Source organism: Xenopus laevis, chromosome 6S (assembly GCF_017654675.1).
Source record: "Xenopus laevis strain J_2021 chromosome 6S, Xenopus_laevis_v10.1, whole genome shotgun sequence".
Taxonomy (NCBI): domain Eukaryota; kingdom Metazoa; phylum Chordata; class Amphibia; order Anura; family Pipidae; genus Xenopus; species Xenopus laevis.
Genome location: NC_054382.1, coordinates 47,416,800 through 47,438,279, shown reverse-complemented (window position 1 = coordinate 47,438,279; position 21,480 = coordinate 47,416,800). Strand labels below are relative to the sequence as shown.

The following is a 21,480-nucleotide window of genomic DNA, read 5'->3' as shown; positions in this document are numbered from 1 at the left end:
ATTGTTACATGAAATAAGAGGTGTGCAAACCAGTTTACCTCCTATGTGCTCACTTTTTAAATCATGCATGCAAAGATGATCTACAGTATGTGCTAAGCTTCAAAAATGTGTGCTTGCAGAGTGGAATGTGAGCAATTAATTATTGGTATAATTTAAAATTTAAAATTTATGTCCTAAGAGGGAGAAAATAGACTTGCTTTTATACCAGGACTACAGCACTGCTTGCAGTTGGGTGGGTGGAGGCATGTAGGCATCCCCCTCTTCTTGTTCCCAATCCAAACCCTAAATTGCATGTCTTACAGATGATGTGATTTTTAAATCGGAATGAGGTGCAGAGCAAGTCCAAAATGAATAAGCACTTGGGGGGGTGCACTTTTGGGCCCCTTAGTGCTCATGCAAGAAGAGCAGAAGTAAATGGCCCCTTATGTGTGTGAAAAGGTGTCTGCTGGCATTAAATTGCACGTGTTTGTAGGGAGCCATAGGGTTAAGTTCCCATATGATCTGAAATATGAAATCCCCTGTTGTGGCCAGCTAAGTGTTGGATCTGGGAGGGGGAGTGAGTACTTTGATCACATGTGCAGTGAGCCCTGGCAGATTCCAGATTTGGCCAGAAGGTATCACTTTTCTGCAACAAGTATAAAAAGCTGAGCTGCTATGTGCTCAGTTCCTTCTTTACATTTTCACCCCAGCTGGGAGTGTATGAACTGTACCAAAGATGTACAGAGGGGGCCTGAGGAATTTAAGAGGCCTGTGGAAAGCTTGGAGTACAGGGTCCCAAGCCCGGTGAGCTCAACCATGGAAGGTTTAGAGCATGGAGGCAGGGAAGAGACTGTGACAGAAGCTGTCTGTGGATGGGTGCCAGTAAAGCGGGCTTTGTTGTGCTCACACTTCAGATATTGATGGGAGCTGTGCCCTGAATATTTAAGCAATATTCGAGTGCTCAGCTTAGCTAGCTTGAAAGCCCGGCTTGAAGATGTGGAGACACTGTGGATGTCTGTTCCAGTTCTGTGTGAGCCCCAGTGAGTTTCTCCCTAAGGGAAAGCATGGAAAGGCTCCAGCGTGTGTCCCCAGTGTAAGGACAGGTATTGTCCATTTGTCTGCTATGTGGGAGCATCTACCTCTGTCCATCTGGAGAGGTGTTTGGGCAGGTAGCGCTACCTGGGGAAAGTCAAGAGCTCTTGGGGGAAAGGGACTGTGACTGTCTTCAACTCTTCATCCATCCATATTGGAGTGTGGGACTTTGTCTGACAAGGGCTGTGCCATGGTGGACTACCACACAGGATCCCCAGGGCAGGTGTATTATTGATAAAGGATTGTATTTTTCTTTTCACTCGCTTTTTTGCCAAATAAATAAAGTTTTGTCTGTTTTACGGCAACGTTGTGTTTAATTATTGTTTCCTTGTGGGGCCATCTGTAGGTGTATCCCCGGATCCCACCCGGTGGAGACGCTGCCATCAAAATAGAAATTCCCAGTACCCTTGCATTTAGCAAAGGGGATTCAGTTTAGAGACAACATTGTTGCTTGATTATCAGGAATCAGAAAAAAAATGTTTACCTCTGGTATTACAACAAGTCCAAAGATTAGGCCAAAGAGCACCAGATTCACCCCGTACATCCATCTCAAGAAAATAAAGTATGAGGCAACAGATGAACCAAAATGACCTTTAAAATATTGAAATAAAGAGAACAACATTGTTGGTTTCTATGTACTTAAGGGTAGTAGAACAAAGCACACATAAGAAATAGAAATTCACTTCATAGACCATGTTACACTTTTTTTCCTGGGTACTTTATCAATATTTTATGGCAAAGGGACAGGTAGATTCCCATAATTTTTCAGTCTGTGTTTTTACCAGACTGAAAATGTCAGATTACTTTGCAGATCAGGCTGCGTTTGCAGCAGTGAGCATGTCCGTGAGATATTAGCCTGACCTGCAAATGCACCTGCTGGGTCCTGCCAAATTAAATGACACAGGTGACAAAACACAGGAAATCTCCATATAGGTCATTGCTCTAGCATTGGTATACTTTGGTTAAGCTTACATGGCACAATATTAGGAACTGCAAAGCTAGACATGGAAGGCTACTAAAATGCCCTTCGTTTCTAAATAACAAAAGCCTATTTTCATTCACAAAATGTATTATATTGTTTTCGATAAGTCATAATGCCAGTTATTTCTCATTTACTGTATCACAGCATTCTACATTGTTTTTGCTTAAAATATTTAGCATCACCAGCATATACGGTATATTTCCACTGTGTCAAACAACATAATAAATACTATCTAAGCAACTGCTGACCCTTTTAAAGAAATCCGCTAAGATTGTTTGGCCTGAAACCATGCAGAGTTCAGCTTACAGTAATCATCTTGTATTGCTGTCTCTTCAGGTAAACTGGTGTTCTCTGACTTAATGCAATCCTGCTCTTTTACTTTTGGCACAAAATAGGAAAGAGACAGCTCTTAGGTTTAGATTTTGACCTGCGTTTCTAGTTACATTCTTGAATCTGCTAACAAACCATTCTAGCAGAGTGGAAGAAACTGTACCTTGAGTGTGCATTTTACTGGCTATTAATGAGAAACAAAATAACATTACTAAGGTAACTATGATGTGATGCAACATGAAAAGTCATGTCTGATGTGAATGTGCCATTGCAATAAGATGTTTGCTTTGAAACAGATGCCAGTCAGCATTCCCTGTTGATTTGTTGCTATCAGTTACTAAAACTGGTGTGAACTGTATGACACACCTTAAAAACATCATATTATACTGTATTTGCCACTTACTTTCCACTTCTTTAATTTTCATCTCCCAGGGTATACAGGCTGTTTTAAAATTTTCAAAATCCCTTTTAAATTTGATCCATTTCTGGAAAAAACAAAATGTGTTAAAATAAATACATTTGGCAATATTATTTTATCAAATAACTTGAAATGGAATATAAATGGAAACATACTCTATTATACCCTATCTTCAAATTTGTAAAAATTGTTTAGTGTACTATATACACTTTCAATTTCAGAGTATCTAGAGTGCCCTCTTCACTGCCTTGCAGATTAGACATTAAAAAGATTTGTTCAAAAGCCTACTGTCTGGAGAAGTTCTAAATGAACTGCATTGTCATCTATGCATGTGTGTCTACTAAAAGAACAGGTCAGTGTAAAAATAAAAACTGGGTAAATAGATAGGCTGTGCAAAATAAAAAAATGTTTCTAATATATTTAGTTAACCAAAAAGGAAATCTATATAGTTTGGAGTGAACAAATGTCCAACATAATAGCCAGAACACTGCTTCCTCCTTTGCAGCTTTCTAAACTCTTAGTTTGTCAGTGACTTGAAGGGGGGCCACCTGGGACATAACTGTTCAGTCAGTTTTTACATTGAACAGTTCCTTTAAATCCAAAAATGTGTCAGCCTATGGCATGTGTGTGCCCTATCAATACTTCCGCCATGTCATTTGACAATCAGTCTTTGACATGGTCAGTACATTCATATTCTACGAAAATCAAGTCTGTATCTCAACAAAGCTATTTTGCTGCCAGCCCTCTGCTGCACCTAAGGCAGTACCCCCTCCCAGAAATTCAGCTCTTAAAATTACTAGGATTGCCACCGCCTCCTCATCCTCCTCTACCTCTGCTTCTGATGCGTCTTGCTTCTGGGTTTTGATGCCCGCGTTGCGTCTGATGTCAATGTGCTTGGTGTGGATTTCAAATATTTAAAATCACCCCCTATTCACATCGCCCAACGTAGGTCTATTTCATAGGCAGAGGTTGACTTTTTTGTTTGGGGAGGCTAAAGGCGGGCCATAGTCTACATGACTTACAGTAAAAATGTCATGTGGATAATTTAAACTAGAAAGTTCAGGCAGTTAGGGGTGCTGAAAATGACATTCAAAGAGAGTTCTTGAGCGGAAAGCTTGGTGTTAGAAGTCTAAAACTGTCTAAACTAGCATCTGCAGTTGAAAAGACCTGGGGCACAGACCTGCTCAAAAAACTATGCATAAATTAACTAGACCAATCTGAATCTTTAAGCAGGGCAGCCATTGGGAGTATATACAAGATACGGCTGTACCATATTCAATACTTTTTCCATATGGCAATGCCCCCCCAAACCCACCTGGCCCTTTGGTTGCTGGTAAAAATAATGCTTTATGCCAAAGTTATTAATAGAGCATCAAGATAAAAATATACCGTAGATATGTTTTTCAAAAAGGTAGCAACAGTACCTGATGCTCACTACCTCATAAAACAGAGGTATTCAAACTTTTTCATTCAGGCCATCCCTTAATGCTTGACACACACCGTTCACATGTAAAATTGTATGTACAAGTAGAAATTCCTCCAGTGGCTTGACACAGCAGCAACATCAGTCACAATATTACCCCAGCCTAAAAGGTTCAGTATAATATTAGAAATAACAATGTATGTTTCTGCTGAAAAATTTGTTGAGTAAATGTAAAAACTTTGATGCACTACTTTTAATGTTTGCTTTTTATGCAGAAAGCTCACCCCAACCTCATGGCTACACACCTTTAAAGTGGCTGCTGTTACAATACTTGCTTTAGGGTCATTGCCCCTGTGCTGGAGTCCGTTTGCTTCAAGGTTTAAATCAAGGCTCTGCTTCCATTCCTATTACACCTACAGGTAGTAGCCCAAGGGATCTGTGAAAAGTCTTCTGAGCACAGCGATCTCATAGGAATGAAAAGATGATGTGGAAAAGCTATAAGACGCACACAGACTCCTTCACAGGGGCACTGACCCTTTTGGGAGCATAACATACCAGGGTGCCGACACGTGTTCTACATCAGTTGTAGACATACACCGAAAGCCAAGTACAGGAGCCTCTATCCCTGTGGTGGTAAACTTTCCTCCCCCGTAAATGCTGGAGACTGTATCTTTCACCCCAACCCCTACAAAATTAGCTCTGTAGGATAACACTGTATTTTATGACAGAGCTTATCTGTTATATGCTATCTAACCTGTGCCTTTTCTCATTTTCCAGCTTGAATTGCTGCCCCCATGGCTATACAGCAGCTTGTTTATGTTCTATTGCACAAACTCATACCATTGCAAGGTAATTGTATATTATATATAAATTAAATTAAAAAAAACGTTATTTCTAAAGTTACACCTCATTTTACCCCATCAGGTACTGGTGTTCCAAGTGAAAAGGGATGAAGATTAGGGTGATTCACTTGCTGCATTGTTATTTGAATAATGGTGGTACTCATGCCCCAAGCACACACAGAACAGAGAGTAAGCAATGACCTAATGCCCGTTAGTTGTAATTGTATGCCATTACTGCTCTTACAGTATCAGACTGTAAAGCTGCCTGACATTAACAACTAACAGATGTACATAAATGAAGAAGATAAATTGATTTGCTAAGACATCAAACAGAAAGCTATCAGCATAAGTTAATGAATGCAACAGTTTATTATTAAACAATTCATAATTAATGAAATTGAATTTTGCAAAGTTGTCTGAAATGGTACTGATTTACTTTAAAAAATGTGGCTATATTGCATACCATGTCAAATTATATATAGATTTAAAACATACAGAAACTTGCAGGGCATTTTCATGCATTGGCACCATGCAATATGTCTTTTCCAAGTTTTGCATTTAAATGATTTCTAGTGAACTGAAAAATAATCTATAACTAATGCCCCAAACAGTTAGGCTGTCAATAATAAACCTTCATAGTGGATCTATTAACTGGCCAATCTTGTAAACATATTACCATATTTGTTTAAGCTTTTTACTTTAACTACATAGAAAATATAGCATGTTTCTAAAGTCACCCAAATTGGGCTGTATTGGATCTGATCATTCGGACCTTGTTTAGAACACGGGACATAGATTTGTGACATCATCAATGAATAATGATTTCTCCATTTCTGGCCCTGGAAAATAGTTCTTGAGGCTACTACTTCAGCAAAACTTGATATTTCTTATTTCATATGTTGTTTAAAGAGTAGTGATGGCAAAACATATTTTTGGTGGATGAAAATAGAAGATATTTTAAATGCATTTTTATTATGTATTTGTTTTAGTTATGATCAGGTGTTATTATGATTTATATTTCCTTACACAGAAGCCTTCCACATTCTTCAAAAATTACCCTACCGGTTATATAACTTAAAATAAATACTGAGTACACTGATTGCATGGATATTGACTTCCCTTTCAAATGTATGTTAGGCAGTGATTAAATACCAAGCAACCATTAAAGTTTTGCTAATTTATTACATCATTGACTGCATATTACTTATAATGTAAACGCTTCAATACTTCAGGGCTCATGTCATTATAGGATCTCTTTTGTCTTTATTTTGCTTCCTTTAATATTTTTAATAATAAGTGGCCACTTCAAGCATTTGCACCAACATCTCTAATAAAGATATATATATGTCCTATATGTACCCGCCCTATTCAAATTGATCTAAGCGCAAGTGTACTAACCAAGTTTTCCTAGGCAGAAACGTACGTTAGTAAAAGTTCGCCATGAAATGCCCACACTGAGAAATTAACTCTAGTGAACTTTTAGTGAACTAGTGTAGTGATAGCGAATTTGCAGCTGGTAAAGTGGTGTGAAGTGTGGCAAAGCCACACTTCACACCCATAGAGTCCATTTTTAACAAATAACGCAAATTTTTGTTAATATGATTAAGAAACAAGGCTGCATAAATCCATATTCATGGGAAAAAAATTTATTGTGTTAATTCATTAATTTGAAATAGTTTTTTTTTTCAGATATCAAGGAAAGATCCCTATATCCATACTGTAAGGATCACTTACCCTGGTGGTCTAGTGGCCAGCAGGGACGCCTGCCGCATGCTTCCTTTTGTCTTTGTTGGTGACGTGCACTTCCTGCTTTTACGCGCTGGCGTGATGACGTCATTGGTGTGAAATTCAAAGGTATTTAAAGAGACTTTGGATTTGAATAAGTTGCCCGTTGTTAGGTCTAACTTGTTTAGTTCCTGGGTGCTTATTCCTTGTGAATCCTGCTTGTTTATACTGGTATTGACCCTTGCTTGCCTGCCTGACTATTCTGAACTCTGCAATCCTAAACCCTTGCCTGCCTAACTATTCCAAATTCTCCAATCCTGATCTTTGCCTGCCTGCCTGACTATTCTGAACGCTTCAATCCTTATCCTAGCCTGTCCAACTATCCTGTGAACCCCTGTACCGACCCAGCCTGTCTGACCACGCTATTCCGTTTGATCCTCCTGGGTTGTGTTGCCTTCCATCCTAAATCCTTGGTTAAACAATCGTGCCACTTTGCTTGTTCAGAATTCTTGCTTGGCTCCTCTCTTAGTAAGACCTGGCGGCATCTGATTAGCGGAGGGCTCCTCCCGAAGTGAAAGGCGGCCTAGCACTTGTTCTGGATTTAGGGTGCCGATCGTGACACATTAAAAGTCAATATTTTTTTTACAGTCAAAAACACTTAAAAAAAATAGATACTGTGGAAGTGGCATCTGCATTTGTATATTAATATTAATTCCCACAATTATACAAATATATTACTGCATGTGATATTTTTTTAGCAAATTTATATTCATGAAAGAACAGATTTGGGAGTCAAACTGTAGGTGAATATTGTCAAAAACTATGACAGCATACACAAAATACAAAACCTGTATACTGGGAAGAGGCACTGTACATAGAAAGAGTTCACAGACAGGCATAAATGAGAATGCTTGCAATATAACTGGTAAAAAAAAAGATAAATAGAAAGAATGATCTCATAATGAAATCTTCATGAATTGATCTCAACAGAGACACAATGTTACAAGCTTTAAAATTCTGTTATTTCTGGTGGAGAAGCAAGGCATAATGCATGGACCTGATTTCTAGGGGTTCATCCATTCGCATATGAAAAATAAACTCACTAGAGTAATTTACAGGGTGTCTAGCAAAATATTTTGACACTGAAAACTGTCACAGCTCCTAAAATAGTTGGCAGTAACTTTTTATTCTGTTGAATAGGAACTGTCTCGTCTATAGCTCAGTTTATAGGTGTAGAATCGCTGCAAAGAACTATTTGCACATTACTATTAATATGACGTGAACAGTATATACAACAAAGCATAAAGATTACTTAGCAATATACAATGATACAGAAGTTCAAGAGAATACTGATCATTATAGCTTAGAATCTTTAAGGACAAGGGATATGATATACTTTATGACCAGAGTAATCCTCATTGTGTTGGCTGCACTTTGCACCTTTTGCTTGTTAAACACGTGGTGTGACATGTAGATCACCAGTGAAAGCAGGCCAGTCCTGGCATAAGCACCTGCTATACAGCAGACATTTGGTTGACATGCAAGTTAGGGTACAGGATGCCTAAATGTCTCCCCCCACCCCTCATGAATACAGTGTTACCAAATGTTTCTGGTGAGTACAGAGACCTGCACCAATTCATCTTAACAGGAAGGCAGAGTGCAGAGCAAAAACATGGACGATGGTGCCCTTTTTTGCACTCTGCATCCTGCCTTTCAGGTCAAGGTGAAGAGTACTGCACTTTAGAAGGTGCATGTGCCTTAAAATGTATCATGAAGAATAAGTGGATAGAGAGCTAAGTGACATTGGGGTAAGCTTTCCTAAAGACATATGTTTAATGCTTTATGCTAAAGAACTGAGACCTGAAAGTATGAAAGAAATGGGAAGGGTATTGCAGAAAAGTAGGGGGCAGAAATGTGAAGTGCGATGTTAGAGAGACAACCCCTTTTTGGGGTTATATAATATAAGGCATTACGTTTGCCCAGGAGCAGTAACCCACAGCAAACAATCAGCCAATAGTATTTATGAAGGAAAAGGCTGAACAGTGAACACAAAGGTTGAGAGATTGAAAAGACTGAAAGTGTGATCAGTGCTATCAAAGGCTGTCGATAAAGCAAGTAACATTTTGAGAATTGATTTGTTTGGCTTTTGCAGTCAGAAGGTCATCAGTGAGTTGTGTTAGAGCAGTTTCAGTGGAATGAAGATGGCAGAAGCCATTGTGTATAGGGTTGATGAAAGCTATCTGAGGGAAATTAGGTCAACTTATACACAAATCACTCAAAGATGAAGTAAAGACATTATTAGTTATATTTTGTTAAGTGTATATCAAAATCACTTCCATTGTATGTGTTTCCTCAAATCCTTTCAATACCCAGAATTAAAATTGTACACATATATTAAACAGACTAAATAGTTTGGTAGATTTGTAGCTATGAAGGTATATTATTTACAGCATTTGTGCCAGCAGCCCTCAAGAATGAATGACTACCTTTCCAGCGCTCTGTTTTGATACATATGCCATTGCTGAAGATGTTTATTATTTAACATTATTTCTATAAGGTTTGGAAATAATTCAAGAAGACAATGAGGTCAGAACCCTTCCAAGGTCTTTCCAGTCACGAAAACTAGATATCCTTGAACATGTATGAGCTATTCTCTAATGCAGAATATTTTGCCACCTTTTGTAATCTAAATAAATAAATATTTACTGCACACTGGCATGGTTATTGTGGAGACATATCAAAATATATATATTGTGAAGTCTTCTTATTGAAAAAATGTTTTACTTACCTTCAACATCATTACTTTATATGCATAGAATTTTTTTCCTTTTCCCTTCCCTAAAGCCCCTTCAAATTTCTCCACAAACTTCTGAGCATCCCTAGAAAATAAAAAATTTCATTGGTTACAAGTATACCTATTGTCAATTGGAATATTGAATATTATTAGTAAAAGCTGCATTGCTATCTTTCTAAAATATTTTCAGTATTACTGCTGCTCAGTTTCAAATTTATATACCCTTATCCTGAAACCTGTTATCCAGACAGCTCTAAACTATAGAGGAAGCAGACCTTGCGGTTGTGGTGGTACTGCCTGCTGGACCCAATCAAATGGTTTTCTGTGGGTGTGCCTGTGTTCTGTAGTCATGCCCCTTACAACATTATGACCATAACATTTAGGGGCACATTTAGTGAATTTTCGAACTTCAAAAACTTCGAATTTCAAAGTAATTTTTGGGTACTTCGACCATCGAACAGGCCAAAATTCAATTTGAATTGAAAAAACTTTGAATATTCAACCATTTGAAAATCGAAGTACTGTCTCTTTAAAAAACTTCGACTTCGAAACTTCGCCACCTTAAACCTGCCGAATTGCTATGTTAGCCTATGGGGTCCTCCTAGAACCTATAGCCAGTATTTGGCAAAGTTTTTAGAAGTTGAAGTATTTTTTATTAAAAATCATTTGAATCGTTTGAATCAAAAGATTTAATCGATCTATTGAACAATTCTTACTTCGATCAAAAACGTGCGTTTTCGATCTAAAAAATACTTCGACTATCGAAGTATCAAATTCGATGGTCGAATTTCAAAGTTTTTTTAACTTCGAAATTCGATCCTTACTAAATGTGCCCCTTACAGTATAGATGTCTCCAATATTACACCAATAATAAAACGTATTTGATACAATATACAATAATTCACTTCTCCAATTTTTTAATCATACTGCTAGAGCTTTCTGATTTACAGTATACATACAACACCTATATTTCTATATGTGTGTGTGTGTGTGTCTGTATATCTATCTATCTATCTATCTATCTATCTATCTATCTATCTATCATCTATCTATCTATCTATCTATCTACTATAAACAATAATATAAGTGCAAACTGTTTATTAAATTAATAGTAGAATTCCAATTTACAATATAAATGGGGTGTCTGAGATAATCTGAAAAATCTCTGTACAGGTTTGGGATGCATTATACAGAAAGCCATTATCTCGTATTGACTCCATTTTATCCAAATAATTAACATTTTTAAAAATGATTTGCTTTTTCTCTGTAATAATTAAACAGTACACTGTACTGTACTTGATACAAATTAAGATATAATTAATTCTTTTTGGGAGCAAAGCCAGCATGTTAGGTTTATTTAATGTTAACATGATTTTCTTTTTGCCCTAAGAATGAAGATCCAAATTACAGAAAGATCCATTATCAGGAAAGCCCCAGGTCCCGAAAATTCTGGATAGCAGGTCCCATACTGTACATGTAGTAAATTTTAATGTGTGTCTGAACTCTACCATCCCTAAAGCTCAAAGTATATTTAGTTCTATAGTTTTCTTAAGTTTTTTTTTATAGACATTTTGGTAATTTTGTAATTAAAAACAGTGTTCAGAAGCTAAATAATTAATATGATGAGAGTTAAATAAACTAAGCATTTATATTTATTCAAACCCTTACTATATACAACACTGCTTTTATTAGTGATGGGCGAATTTATTCACCAGGCGCGAATTCACGGCGAATTTGCGCGATTCGCGCCGAGCGAATAAATTCGCGAAACGCCCGTGAAAATTCGCGCTAAAAATTCGCCGGCGTCAAAAAAATTTTTTTCGAAAAACGGACGCCGGCGCCAAAAACGGACGCCGGCGTCGGAAAAACGGGCGCCGGCGTCAAAAACGGGCGCCGGCGTCAAAAACGAGACGCCGGCGCCGTTTCGCGAATTTTTCGCCGTTTCGCGAATTTCGCTCGAAATTCGCAAATTTTTCGGCGAAACGGCGCAAATTCGCCCATCACTAGCTTTTATAATTAGTATAGTTTCTTTGTTTTGCTACCTCTATTGTAAAAAGCATACTTCTGCATCAATAGCAGCTGAGTTTATTCTCTGGGTTCCTCATATTCAGCCTCCTTTCTGTTATAACTAATATTCACTGCAAATAATAAAGACAATAACAATAAAATAATAATAAAGAAAATCAGCAGCTAAGTATCATGTTTGGAGCTTTATAGAGATAGCATTTAGCATTAGTGATGGGCGAATTTGGGCCGTTTCGCTTTGCGAATTTCCCGCCGGCTGTTTTTGACGCCAGCATCCATTTTTTGGACGCCGCGTCCATTTTTTGTTGTTGACGCAGATGAATTTTCGGGGCGGTTTCATGAATCGCGGGAATTCGCATCTGGCGAATAAATTCGCCCATCACTATTTAGCATCACACACAAAGACAAACCTTCAAAATTTTGTTCAATGAAGAAGTTTTACAATTTAACATCAAGGTTTTCTGAAACCTATTTAAGGTTTTTGATCATCATACGTTAGTCTTTTATTTGTAGAGATATATGGAACTGTGTAGAACTGAATATAATAATACTGACATTGCCTGTAGCATAATTAAAATTGTACACCCAACTGAACGAGAACCAACCTTATATTCCCCCATATTATTAGAAAAAGCCTTAATGGGGGAATGTAACAAAAGTTGGTGATGAAAAAAATATTAGGAAAGCGAAAATTTATGCCTTCATGTGAACAAATTTAGCTTTGCGCAAATTTAATAAAGCTTTCGCGAAGAAGTGGAAGAAGGTTTGCGAATTTTATAGTTTGCATCAGGGTACAGTGAATGTCATAGGACGTTTAATGAAAAAGTTATGTTTGTTCCCGAAGATTACGTCACCTTCAAGTACTTCTTAAAAGCGGGCAATTAAACTTCACAATGCAATAACCATTTAAGGAAGAATTTTTATTCGTATTTGGGCAAATTGTGTTGCTCTTTGTAACTTTAATTATATTCCTTCATAAGAGCATTAATAGACAGGACAAAGAGAACCTTTATAATAAATAAAGCTACTAATCATATGTAGCCATATATATGTATATTGACTTAACATGGAGTTGAATCTGGTATAGTCATCACTATCTACTTTCCTTAGTATTACCCCAACCTTTAAGAAGAGATTTGTAGGCATTGTGCATGTCCCCTGAAGGTGAGACCAGTCCTAGAAAAATTAGTTACTGTAGACCAAAACTGAAAGCCATATATTTTAATACTACATAGCACATGGTGTGGGGAAGAATGAATCTTCCTACTGGGATTATGAATCTGGTAAAATGTTAATATGAATCAATTCTGGATCATATTAGTATCTCCCTTTGAAATGCTAGGCTGAAAATGGATATCAGGATATTTCCACAGTATTTTCCAAATATAGCGGGAGCCAAAATGGCATTTATTTTAGGCATGCATGTCAAAGCATAACATGGGTATTGCTATATCAAGGGGAGTTGAATCATGTTCATTGTACAAAAAAAATACATTATCGGTACAAAGTACATACACTACATAAATACAAAATTAATAATATGTTACTAAACCATGCATATCTAATCTTAACATTCTTAGAACTACAATCACCACATGGTGAAGGAGTAGAAAATGGTGGGAAATAAAAAAATTTTTGAGTTCTGGAACTACTCCACAGCTTCCCTATGGCTTTATATTAGCTAAGCAAATCCAGACACTCTAGCAAGTAAAATCTAACAGTGAAGTGTTACCTTAACACTGTGAGCCTTTTCTTCATACGCCATGGTTTGTTTCTAATGGTGGATATCAGTTTCTTCTTTTCTTCCACATTTTCCAGTAATTTTGCCACTTCCTCTTCATTCAGAGATTCCGCATCAGAAGAGGAGGACGAAGACTGAGAATCACTGTAAAGAAATTACATTGGTGAATGTTATTTTTTTGTAGTCTGAATGCCTTTCATAATAACATAATTATTGTTCAAGCATCATTTTATTGATAGAGTACACTGCTATGACCATATTGCAAATCTTTTTGATTTGTACTTATGTATAACTTTATGGAATTTGAACCACAAAGTAAAATCCTTTGAATTCGAATATGAATTTGAAGGATTTTAGCGCAAAATGTTTGATCGAATAAAAGATGATTCGAACGATTTTAAGCTACAGTGTATCAATCAAATTATTTTTATTCGATCATAAAAAGTGCCCAAAACCTATCTACAATGTCCCCAAAGGCCAACATTCAATTCGGTATCTTTTATTTGGCGAAGTATTGAGTCTAAGGATTTTTTAAAGAGACAGTACTTCGATTATCGAATGGTCGAACGATTTTTACTTCGAATCGTTCAAATCATTTGATTTGATCGAATTTGACCAATTCGATTCAATCGAATTTGACCAATTCGATAGATGGTCGAAGTACCCAAAAAATTACTTCGAAATTCGAATATTTTTGGATTCGAACTATTCACTCGAGCTTAGTAAATCTGCCCCAGAGATTCAGGAGCAGATTTATTAAAGGCCGAATTGAAAATTTGAATTTGGATTTTTAAATTTTTTATGGTCAAAACTCTGAAATTGGAATTGTGGATTATCGAAACTCCATTAGAGTTTTAATTCAAATTCGAATTCCACTATTCGCCACCTAAAACCTGCCGAGTTCATGTACTGTATAAGTTAATGGGAGAGGTCCATGGACCAATTTGGACATGTTAGTAGTCTTCCTGAAATTCAGTTTGGCTTACATTTCCAAATCGAGTTTGGCTCATATTTGGCTCATATGTCCACAAGGCAGACAATATTGGACTGGTCTAATTGTTTGTCCTACAGCTTGCAACATGATTTGACACTTTATAATATGCAGCAGCATACCCCCAACAGTAAAGTGGGGCCACACACATGTTATGGCCACACCCACTAATTACCATGTCCATTTGGCATATGTGAACATTTTAACACATTTCTGGCAGTTTTAAGCAATGTTTTATGTGTTAAATGGTGAACTCACATTTGTTAACAATTTTGCTAATGAAGCTGAAAGTGTCCTTAAGTCTCAGTTTCTCCAAGAGACCTGCTTATCTTAAATACAATTGTTTCTTTGCTTATCTTAAATTGTTACAAATATATCGAATCGTAGCTGCACAGTGTTCTGTTCTCTTTGCAAAAAAGCCTCTTATTTTAATTAAGTTTCAGAAACTTTGCATCTTTTTCTGACATCGGTGCCAGAGATTAAAGAGAAACTTTTCAGTTAGAAACCTGGAACTGCGGGCTGAGCTGTCAAAATCGGGACTGTCCTGCAGAAACCTGGACAGTTGGGAGTTTTAGTGCAGTATATTGGAAGCTGTAGTGCAACATTTGGATGGAGTAAAAATTAGGAATGGTTTGTGTCCTCTTTAAAGGTACAGTAATGTTTGTTCAGATACGTTCCTTGAGTTATACAAATTTGAATGCAAAAATTCCTGCTTCTCTTGCTGATTCAGTAGAATACAGTACATGTGTATATGCTTGTTTAAGTATTGTTTTTGAGTTATATTGACTTGCAAATTATTGCTACTTTAATGATAACTGAATGTGATCAGATATATTACAGCTGCATTGTTGCCTTTATAAGCAAAACAACATATTCATATAGCTCATGTATTTTTAATAAACCAAACAAAAGTAAACAGAGATCCTAAAGTAGAAAATATAATTTTCAATCTTTTAAATGGAATGTTCATTCTATTATCACACCAATGTGTAATTAGAATTTGCAAGACACATTCTCCTGTTGCTAAGTTACAATGCTTACTCTGACCTAGGTTGCTGATGCAATAATACTAGGAAAGCCTGGATTTTATATTATGTTTAATGTGTATATTCATCAAGAACAAAGACCTAGTTTAAAATGCCATGCCTTTCACAGTGCAAGACATAGGAACAAAAGTAGCTATGCTTCCGTCCTACTTGTATTGAATACATGATTTTCTAAAACCCTAGACCTTTACAGAACCATTTTTTTACTTATTTCTGTGTTGATAACCATTCCTTCAATAAGAATAGTTCATTTAAAATAGTACACTAATTCCCATTTTAAAACAAAGTCTATTTTTTTTAAAAGGAACCAAAGATTTCGATAGACTCATTCTCCATTTGGAGAAAGTAAGGTATGTACCCATGTTAGGATTACCTCTACCTAATCTATGTTATCCCTGACTGGCACCAATATTACAAAGAAGGAATAGTGATTAGATGTCTGTAAGAAAAGGGTGTGTAAACATTACCTAAAAATGATTCTTTGGTGCTCATTAGCTCTTTAAATCAGGTACCTCGATTCAAGAGCATTCACCAGTGACCATCATTCCTGACATTGCTGTTATTATTTTGTCTCCAACATTTTACTGTAATTAGAAGGGTGCTCAGAACATGAAAAAATGTGGTCTTTGGTGACAATTTATGACACCAAAAAACAGATAATTAAGGGGCAAATTCATCAAGGGTCGAATATCGAGGGTTAATTAACCCTCGATATTCGACTGGGAAGGAAAATCCTTCGACTTCGAATATCGAAGTTGAAGGATTTTGCGCAAATACTTTGATCGAACGATCGAAGGAATAATCGTTCGATCGAACGATTAAATCCTTCGAATCGATGATTTTAATCCAACGATCGAAGGATTATCCTTTGACCAAAAAAACTTAGCCAAGCCTATGGGGACCTTCCCCATAGGCTAACATTGGGTTCGGTAGCTTTTAGGTGGCGAACTAGGGGGTCGAAGTCTTTTCTTAAAGAGACAGTACTTCAACTAACGATTTTTAGTTCAAATCCTTCGATTAGAAGTCAAAGTCGTAGTCGAAGGTCGAAGTAGCCCATTTGATGGTCGAAGTAGCCAAAAAAACATTTTGAAATTCAAAGTATTTTTTCTTCTATTCCTTCACTCGAAGTTCATGAATTGGCCCCTAGGTGTAAACACAGCAGACAGGATTCTCATTATTTTTGTATTAGCTGGGTACTGGCGCACTGGGAACAAGCTTTATTTAGCAGTGTTGCTTAAAGGGAACATATAGCTTCCACATCAGTGTTGCTCCATCTAGAAATTGTCTAAGTATGATAGGCATTAAGATTAATTTAGGCTTTAACCCTTCATAAGGTTTAGTTCAGTTACAACTCAACAACTGACAAAGTAGGGGTAAGGAAAATAGCCCCAATGCCACACAACCACACCTCCACTTGTACCTCTTTTGTACAAAAATATTCTACTTCTAAATTATACTTTCCATAATACTCTAACATATCAAAAACATATATCCTTGGAGTTGAAGTCCAGCAATGTCATGATTGGATTTTCAAAACAACAGCTTTTGTTCCAGCTCTGCAATTGACTCATGAGAACCCCTGATTCCCTAAGCGACTGGAGGCCTTTAAACAAATATTACTAGCACTAATCTCTGTAGTATCACCATCGTCCTGATGACTGGATCAGTTGTAATATTTGGCAAGAGCACAAGAGCAATGTAGCTCTTTAAGGAATTATTACTTCTATAAATAGGGCTGTGGGTATCTTTTTGATAGTAATGAGTTTCAAAAGAAGAGTTTTACAGAATGATTGTTTTGCCTTTACCAAAAAGACAGAAGCTGTAGGATAGTGGATAGTTTATTGGCTTTATTATTAAGCTTCAAGAAACCTGTATCATTTATACTCTACTGTAAATTAGCTTCGGCAGCTTCTGAGCAAGCAGTCTTGTTACTGCAGTAGAAGAATGTACTTGAAAGAACTGATTGTAAACTAAGACATAAACCAAGCTAAGGGTTACCGTATATACTCGAGTATAAGCCGACCTGAGTATAAGCCGAGGTACCTAATTTTACCTACGAAAACTGGGAAAACTTATTGACTCTAGTATAAGCCTAGACACAACTACAGCCCTGTCTCCCAGCAGCGCACATTCTGCCAAAGCGACCCCCCCAGCGATCAACCGGACTTCTTTGCAAAGTTGATAATGACAGAGAATTGCCAAACGGATTACTATGTGCATTGTCCCACTGTCCCACTACCATGTGCAGAGGGTGCTGTTTGATATTGCCATCACTGTTATTCTTTCGTATAACCAACAGAGGGCACTGTGTGATATTGCAGTCACTGTTATTCTTTCATATAACCAACAGAGGGTGCTGTGTGATATTGCAGTCACTGTTATTCTTTCATATAACCAACAGAGGGCGCACTGTTATTCTTTCATACAACCAACAGATGGCGCTGTGTGATATTGCAGTCACTGTTAATCTTTCATATAACCAACAGAGGGCACTGTGTGATATTGCAGTCACTGTTATTCTTCCATATAACCAACAGATGGCGCTGTGTGATATTGCAGTCACTGTTATTCTTTCATATAACCAACAGAGGGTGCTGTGTGATATTGCAGTCACTGTTATTCTTTCATATAACCAACAGAGGGCGCACTGTTATTCTTTCATACAACCAACAGATGGCGCTGTGTGATATTGCAGTCACTGTTAATCTTTCATATAACCAACAGAGGGCGCACTGTTATTATTTCATACAACCAACAGATGGCGCTGTGTGATATTGCAGTCACTGTTATTCTTTCATATAACCAACAGATGGCGCTGTGTGATATTGCAATCACTGTTATTCTTTCATATAACCAACAGATGGCGCTGTGTGATATTGCAGTCACTGTTATTCTTTCATATAACCAACAGAGGGCGCACTGTTATTCTTTCATATAACCAACAGAGGGCATTGTGGGATATTGCAGTCTCTCCCCTGTTGGTATAGGAATGATTAAAAGTGACTGCAATCTTAGCTACTCGGGTCAGGTACCGCTAACCCGAGTATAAGCCGAGGTAGAATTTTTCAGCACATTTTGGATGCTGAAAAACTCGGCTTATACTCGGGTATATACGGTATATCTGTATAGGGTATGGCCTGATTTTCCTTATAAAATTATATAAAATTGATTTTAATATCAATGCCATGCTAACCTGGCCTCTAACATTGGTAATTAATGATTACGGTCAAAAGTGCAAACACAATGGAGAACATTTATCATAAATATCCCTTTAAATCTAGCTGTAAAAAGCAATTGTGCTCCAGTCCTAAATCAATATGTATTATAGAAAAGAGAACTCGGCATACCCCAGGGGTAGCACAGTATTTGGTTTCTTATGAACTTAACTAGCCATTTCTGTTGTGTGTCATATGTTTCCATATTTTGTAGAATAAATAAAGAAGACCAACAACATTTTTAAGTCTATAAAATCTTAGTTAATGGGAAATTTAAAGGGATACTGTCATGGGAAAAAATGTTTTTCCCAAAATGAATCAGTTAATAGTGCTGCTCCAGCAGAATTCTGCACTGAAATTCATTTCTAAAAAGAGCAAACAGATTTTTTTATATTCAATTTTGAAATCTGAAATGGGGCTAGACATATTGTCAATTTCCCAGCTGCCCCAAGTCATGTGACTTATGCTCTGGTAAACTTCAATCACTCTTTACTGCTGTACTGCAAATTGAAGTGATATCACCCCCCTCCCTTTCCCCCCCAGCAGCCAAACAAAAGAACAATGGGAAGGTAACCAGATAGCAGCTCCTTAACACAAGATAACAGCTGCCTGGTAGATCTAAGAACAGCACTCAATAGTAAAAACCCATGTCCCACTGAGACACATTCAGTTACATTGAGAAGGAAAAACAACAGCCTGCCAGAAAGCATTTCTCTCCTGTTGCAGACACAACTCACATGACCAGGGTAGCTGGGAAATTGACAACATGTCTAGCCCCATGTCAGATTTCAAAATTGAATATAAAAAAATCTGTTTGCTCTTTTGAGAAATGGATTTCAGTGCAGAATTCTGCTGGAGTAGCACCATTAACTGATACGTTTTGAAAAAAACATGTTTTCCGATGACAGGATCCCTTTAAGTATGAACAGATTATTTGTCACAACATACTTGCTAATATGGCAACAGAGAAATACTGTATGTCTATTCAACAACAGATGTAACTAAAGAAACAAAAGATCCAGTGTCTGCTTGGGGCCCAGGCAAGTAGAAGGTAGATTAAAGCATTTTTATACACTTTTTGGCCCACAAGTTGTTAAAGCCATCACATTTAGGATATATTTTTAGAGAAGATCAGGAATTTGTAAAGTGATCACTAAAGCTGAAAGTGCAACTGCTCATGCATAGCTCTATACACTGCAGAGTGAAACAAGGGGGCCGAGTTGTGGCATTTCTTGTGTGCAAAATACTTTGTAGAACCAGCCTGCAGCTAAAGAATAAGGAAGAAATAATATAAAAAATATTGAATTAGATAATATTTAGTAATCATTATGAAATATTAATATTTGCTGATGCCCATGTTGGGAGTGGATGGTAACAGGCCTGAAAATGACAAATGAAGTACTAATGTGCTGTGCCGTTTAAGCTGCTACTTACAACATGTATGTAACAAGAGAATTTATTTTCACCTTTTTTTTCAATGAGCAACAGTCCTACCCTCAGACCAACTGATTACTTCCTATAAGTCCAATATAGATTTACAGGTTCTAAAATAATTCATTTGAAATTGAGTGTATTAGATTAATGAGTGGTTTCCATACCACACAACACAATGGTTGAAAGCAAGTGCAGAATGTGGCATATTGTTCCAACAAGATAAAACTGGGTTGCTTTAATGTCACATTAGTGTGTATATAAACAGGGGCGATTCTGGGGCTGCTGCCGTCTGAGACAGCAGCTCAGATACCACCCCCTCCCGCTCTTCGTTTAAAAATCAGTTCGGAGCAGGTCAAAGAGGGAAAGTATGGCTAGGGAATAAAGTGCAATAGCGCTCTCTACACTTGTGGAGTCCAGGTTAAAACCCATAAAGTAACAAGAGGTGGCTTTTTGTCACCGGCCACTCGATGCCGCCTGAGGCAAGGTTTTCACCTTGGCTCATGGAAGGAGCGGCCCTGTATATAAGCAAAAAATCCACAAAATCTTATTGAGTTTAGTGCATGACGTCAGTTCTTTTCAATAAATAACCTTTTCACTTTTAAAGACCATAGAGTACAGACATTGTTGCCCAGGCACGATTTTTTTGTAACGTGAGTGCCGGCTAATTTTGATGAGATATATATATATATATATATATATATATATATATATATATATATATATATATATATATATATATATATACACATCTACACACATCTACATTGTATAATAGGTTTACCTGCTGCTTTTCTTCTTTTTCTGGGCTTCTTTTTTCTGTTCATTCTTCTTTCCTGTTTTCTTTGTATCCTTTTGTCCTCTGTTGCCTACATTCTTGCCTCTATTTCTATTGACATTTCTCCTGTTATTACCAGTTTCTTCTTCTTCATCATCATCATCATCATCGTCCTCATCATCGTCTTTTTTTCTCATTCTGGATCTGTTTCTTCCTTTTCTCTTGACTTGAACTGTTGATTCCTCATCACTATTATATTCTTCACTGTCATTCCTCTCTCTGGATCCTCTTTGGGTTGATTTTTTCCCTCTCCTTCTTTTTTTATTTATGTCTTCTTCCTCGTCCTCTATGAAATAGTTTTTTTGAGCAGATTACCAGGAGTATAGTAAATATGTTTAGCATCAACAAGTGAAAATGTTTTATTACTTATGAATCACAAAAAAACTGTAGTGCTTTGTAATGAAAACAATTAGTAATTCTGGAATATTCAGTTTTTATCTATTTTATTCACAATGCCTATATATAAATTAGAATTTGTCTAATAACAGCGTTATTCTGCAGGAAGGGTTAGTTGGTCTTATAACAAGGTGTGGTATAATTTAAGACTATTGGGCAATTTTATAAAACATCAAAGTGGGGGTTCTAGAAGGATTCCCAGCAGTTTCATA

The 21,480-nt window shown here is 36.9% G+C and overlaps 1 protein-coding gene across 1 annotated transcript in view; it reads right to left on the bottom strand.

The window, feature by feature from the left end:
- LOC108705264 (transmembrane channel-like protein 2) overlaps window positions 1–21,147 on the bottom strand; it is a 58,803-nt gene extending 37,656 nt beyond the window's left edge. Inside the window, exons 1-5 of the mRNA XM_041567559.1 lie at window positions 20,819–21,147; window positions 13,343–13,495; window positions 9,580–9,670; window positions 2,787–2,868; window positions 1,556–1,662 (exon numbers count right to left, since the gene is read on the bottom strand). Coding sequence (XP_041423493.1) covers window positions 1,556–1,662; window positions 2,787–2,868; window positions 9,580–9,670; window positions 13,343–13,495; window positions 20,819–21,009 — 624 coding nt within the window. The 5' untranslated portion in view covers window positions 21,010–21,147. The remainder of the gene's footprint in view (window positions 1–1,555; window positions 1,663–2,786; window positions 2,869–9,579; window positions 9,671–13,342; window positions 13,496–20,818) is intronic.
- Window positions 21,148–21,480: the final 333 nt, after the last annotated feature.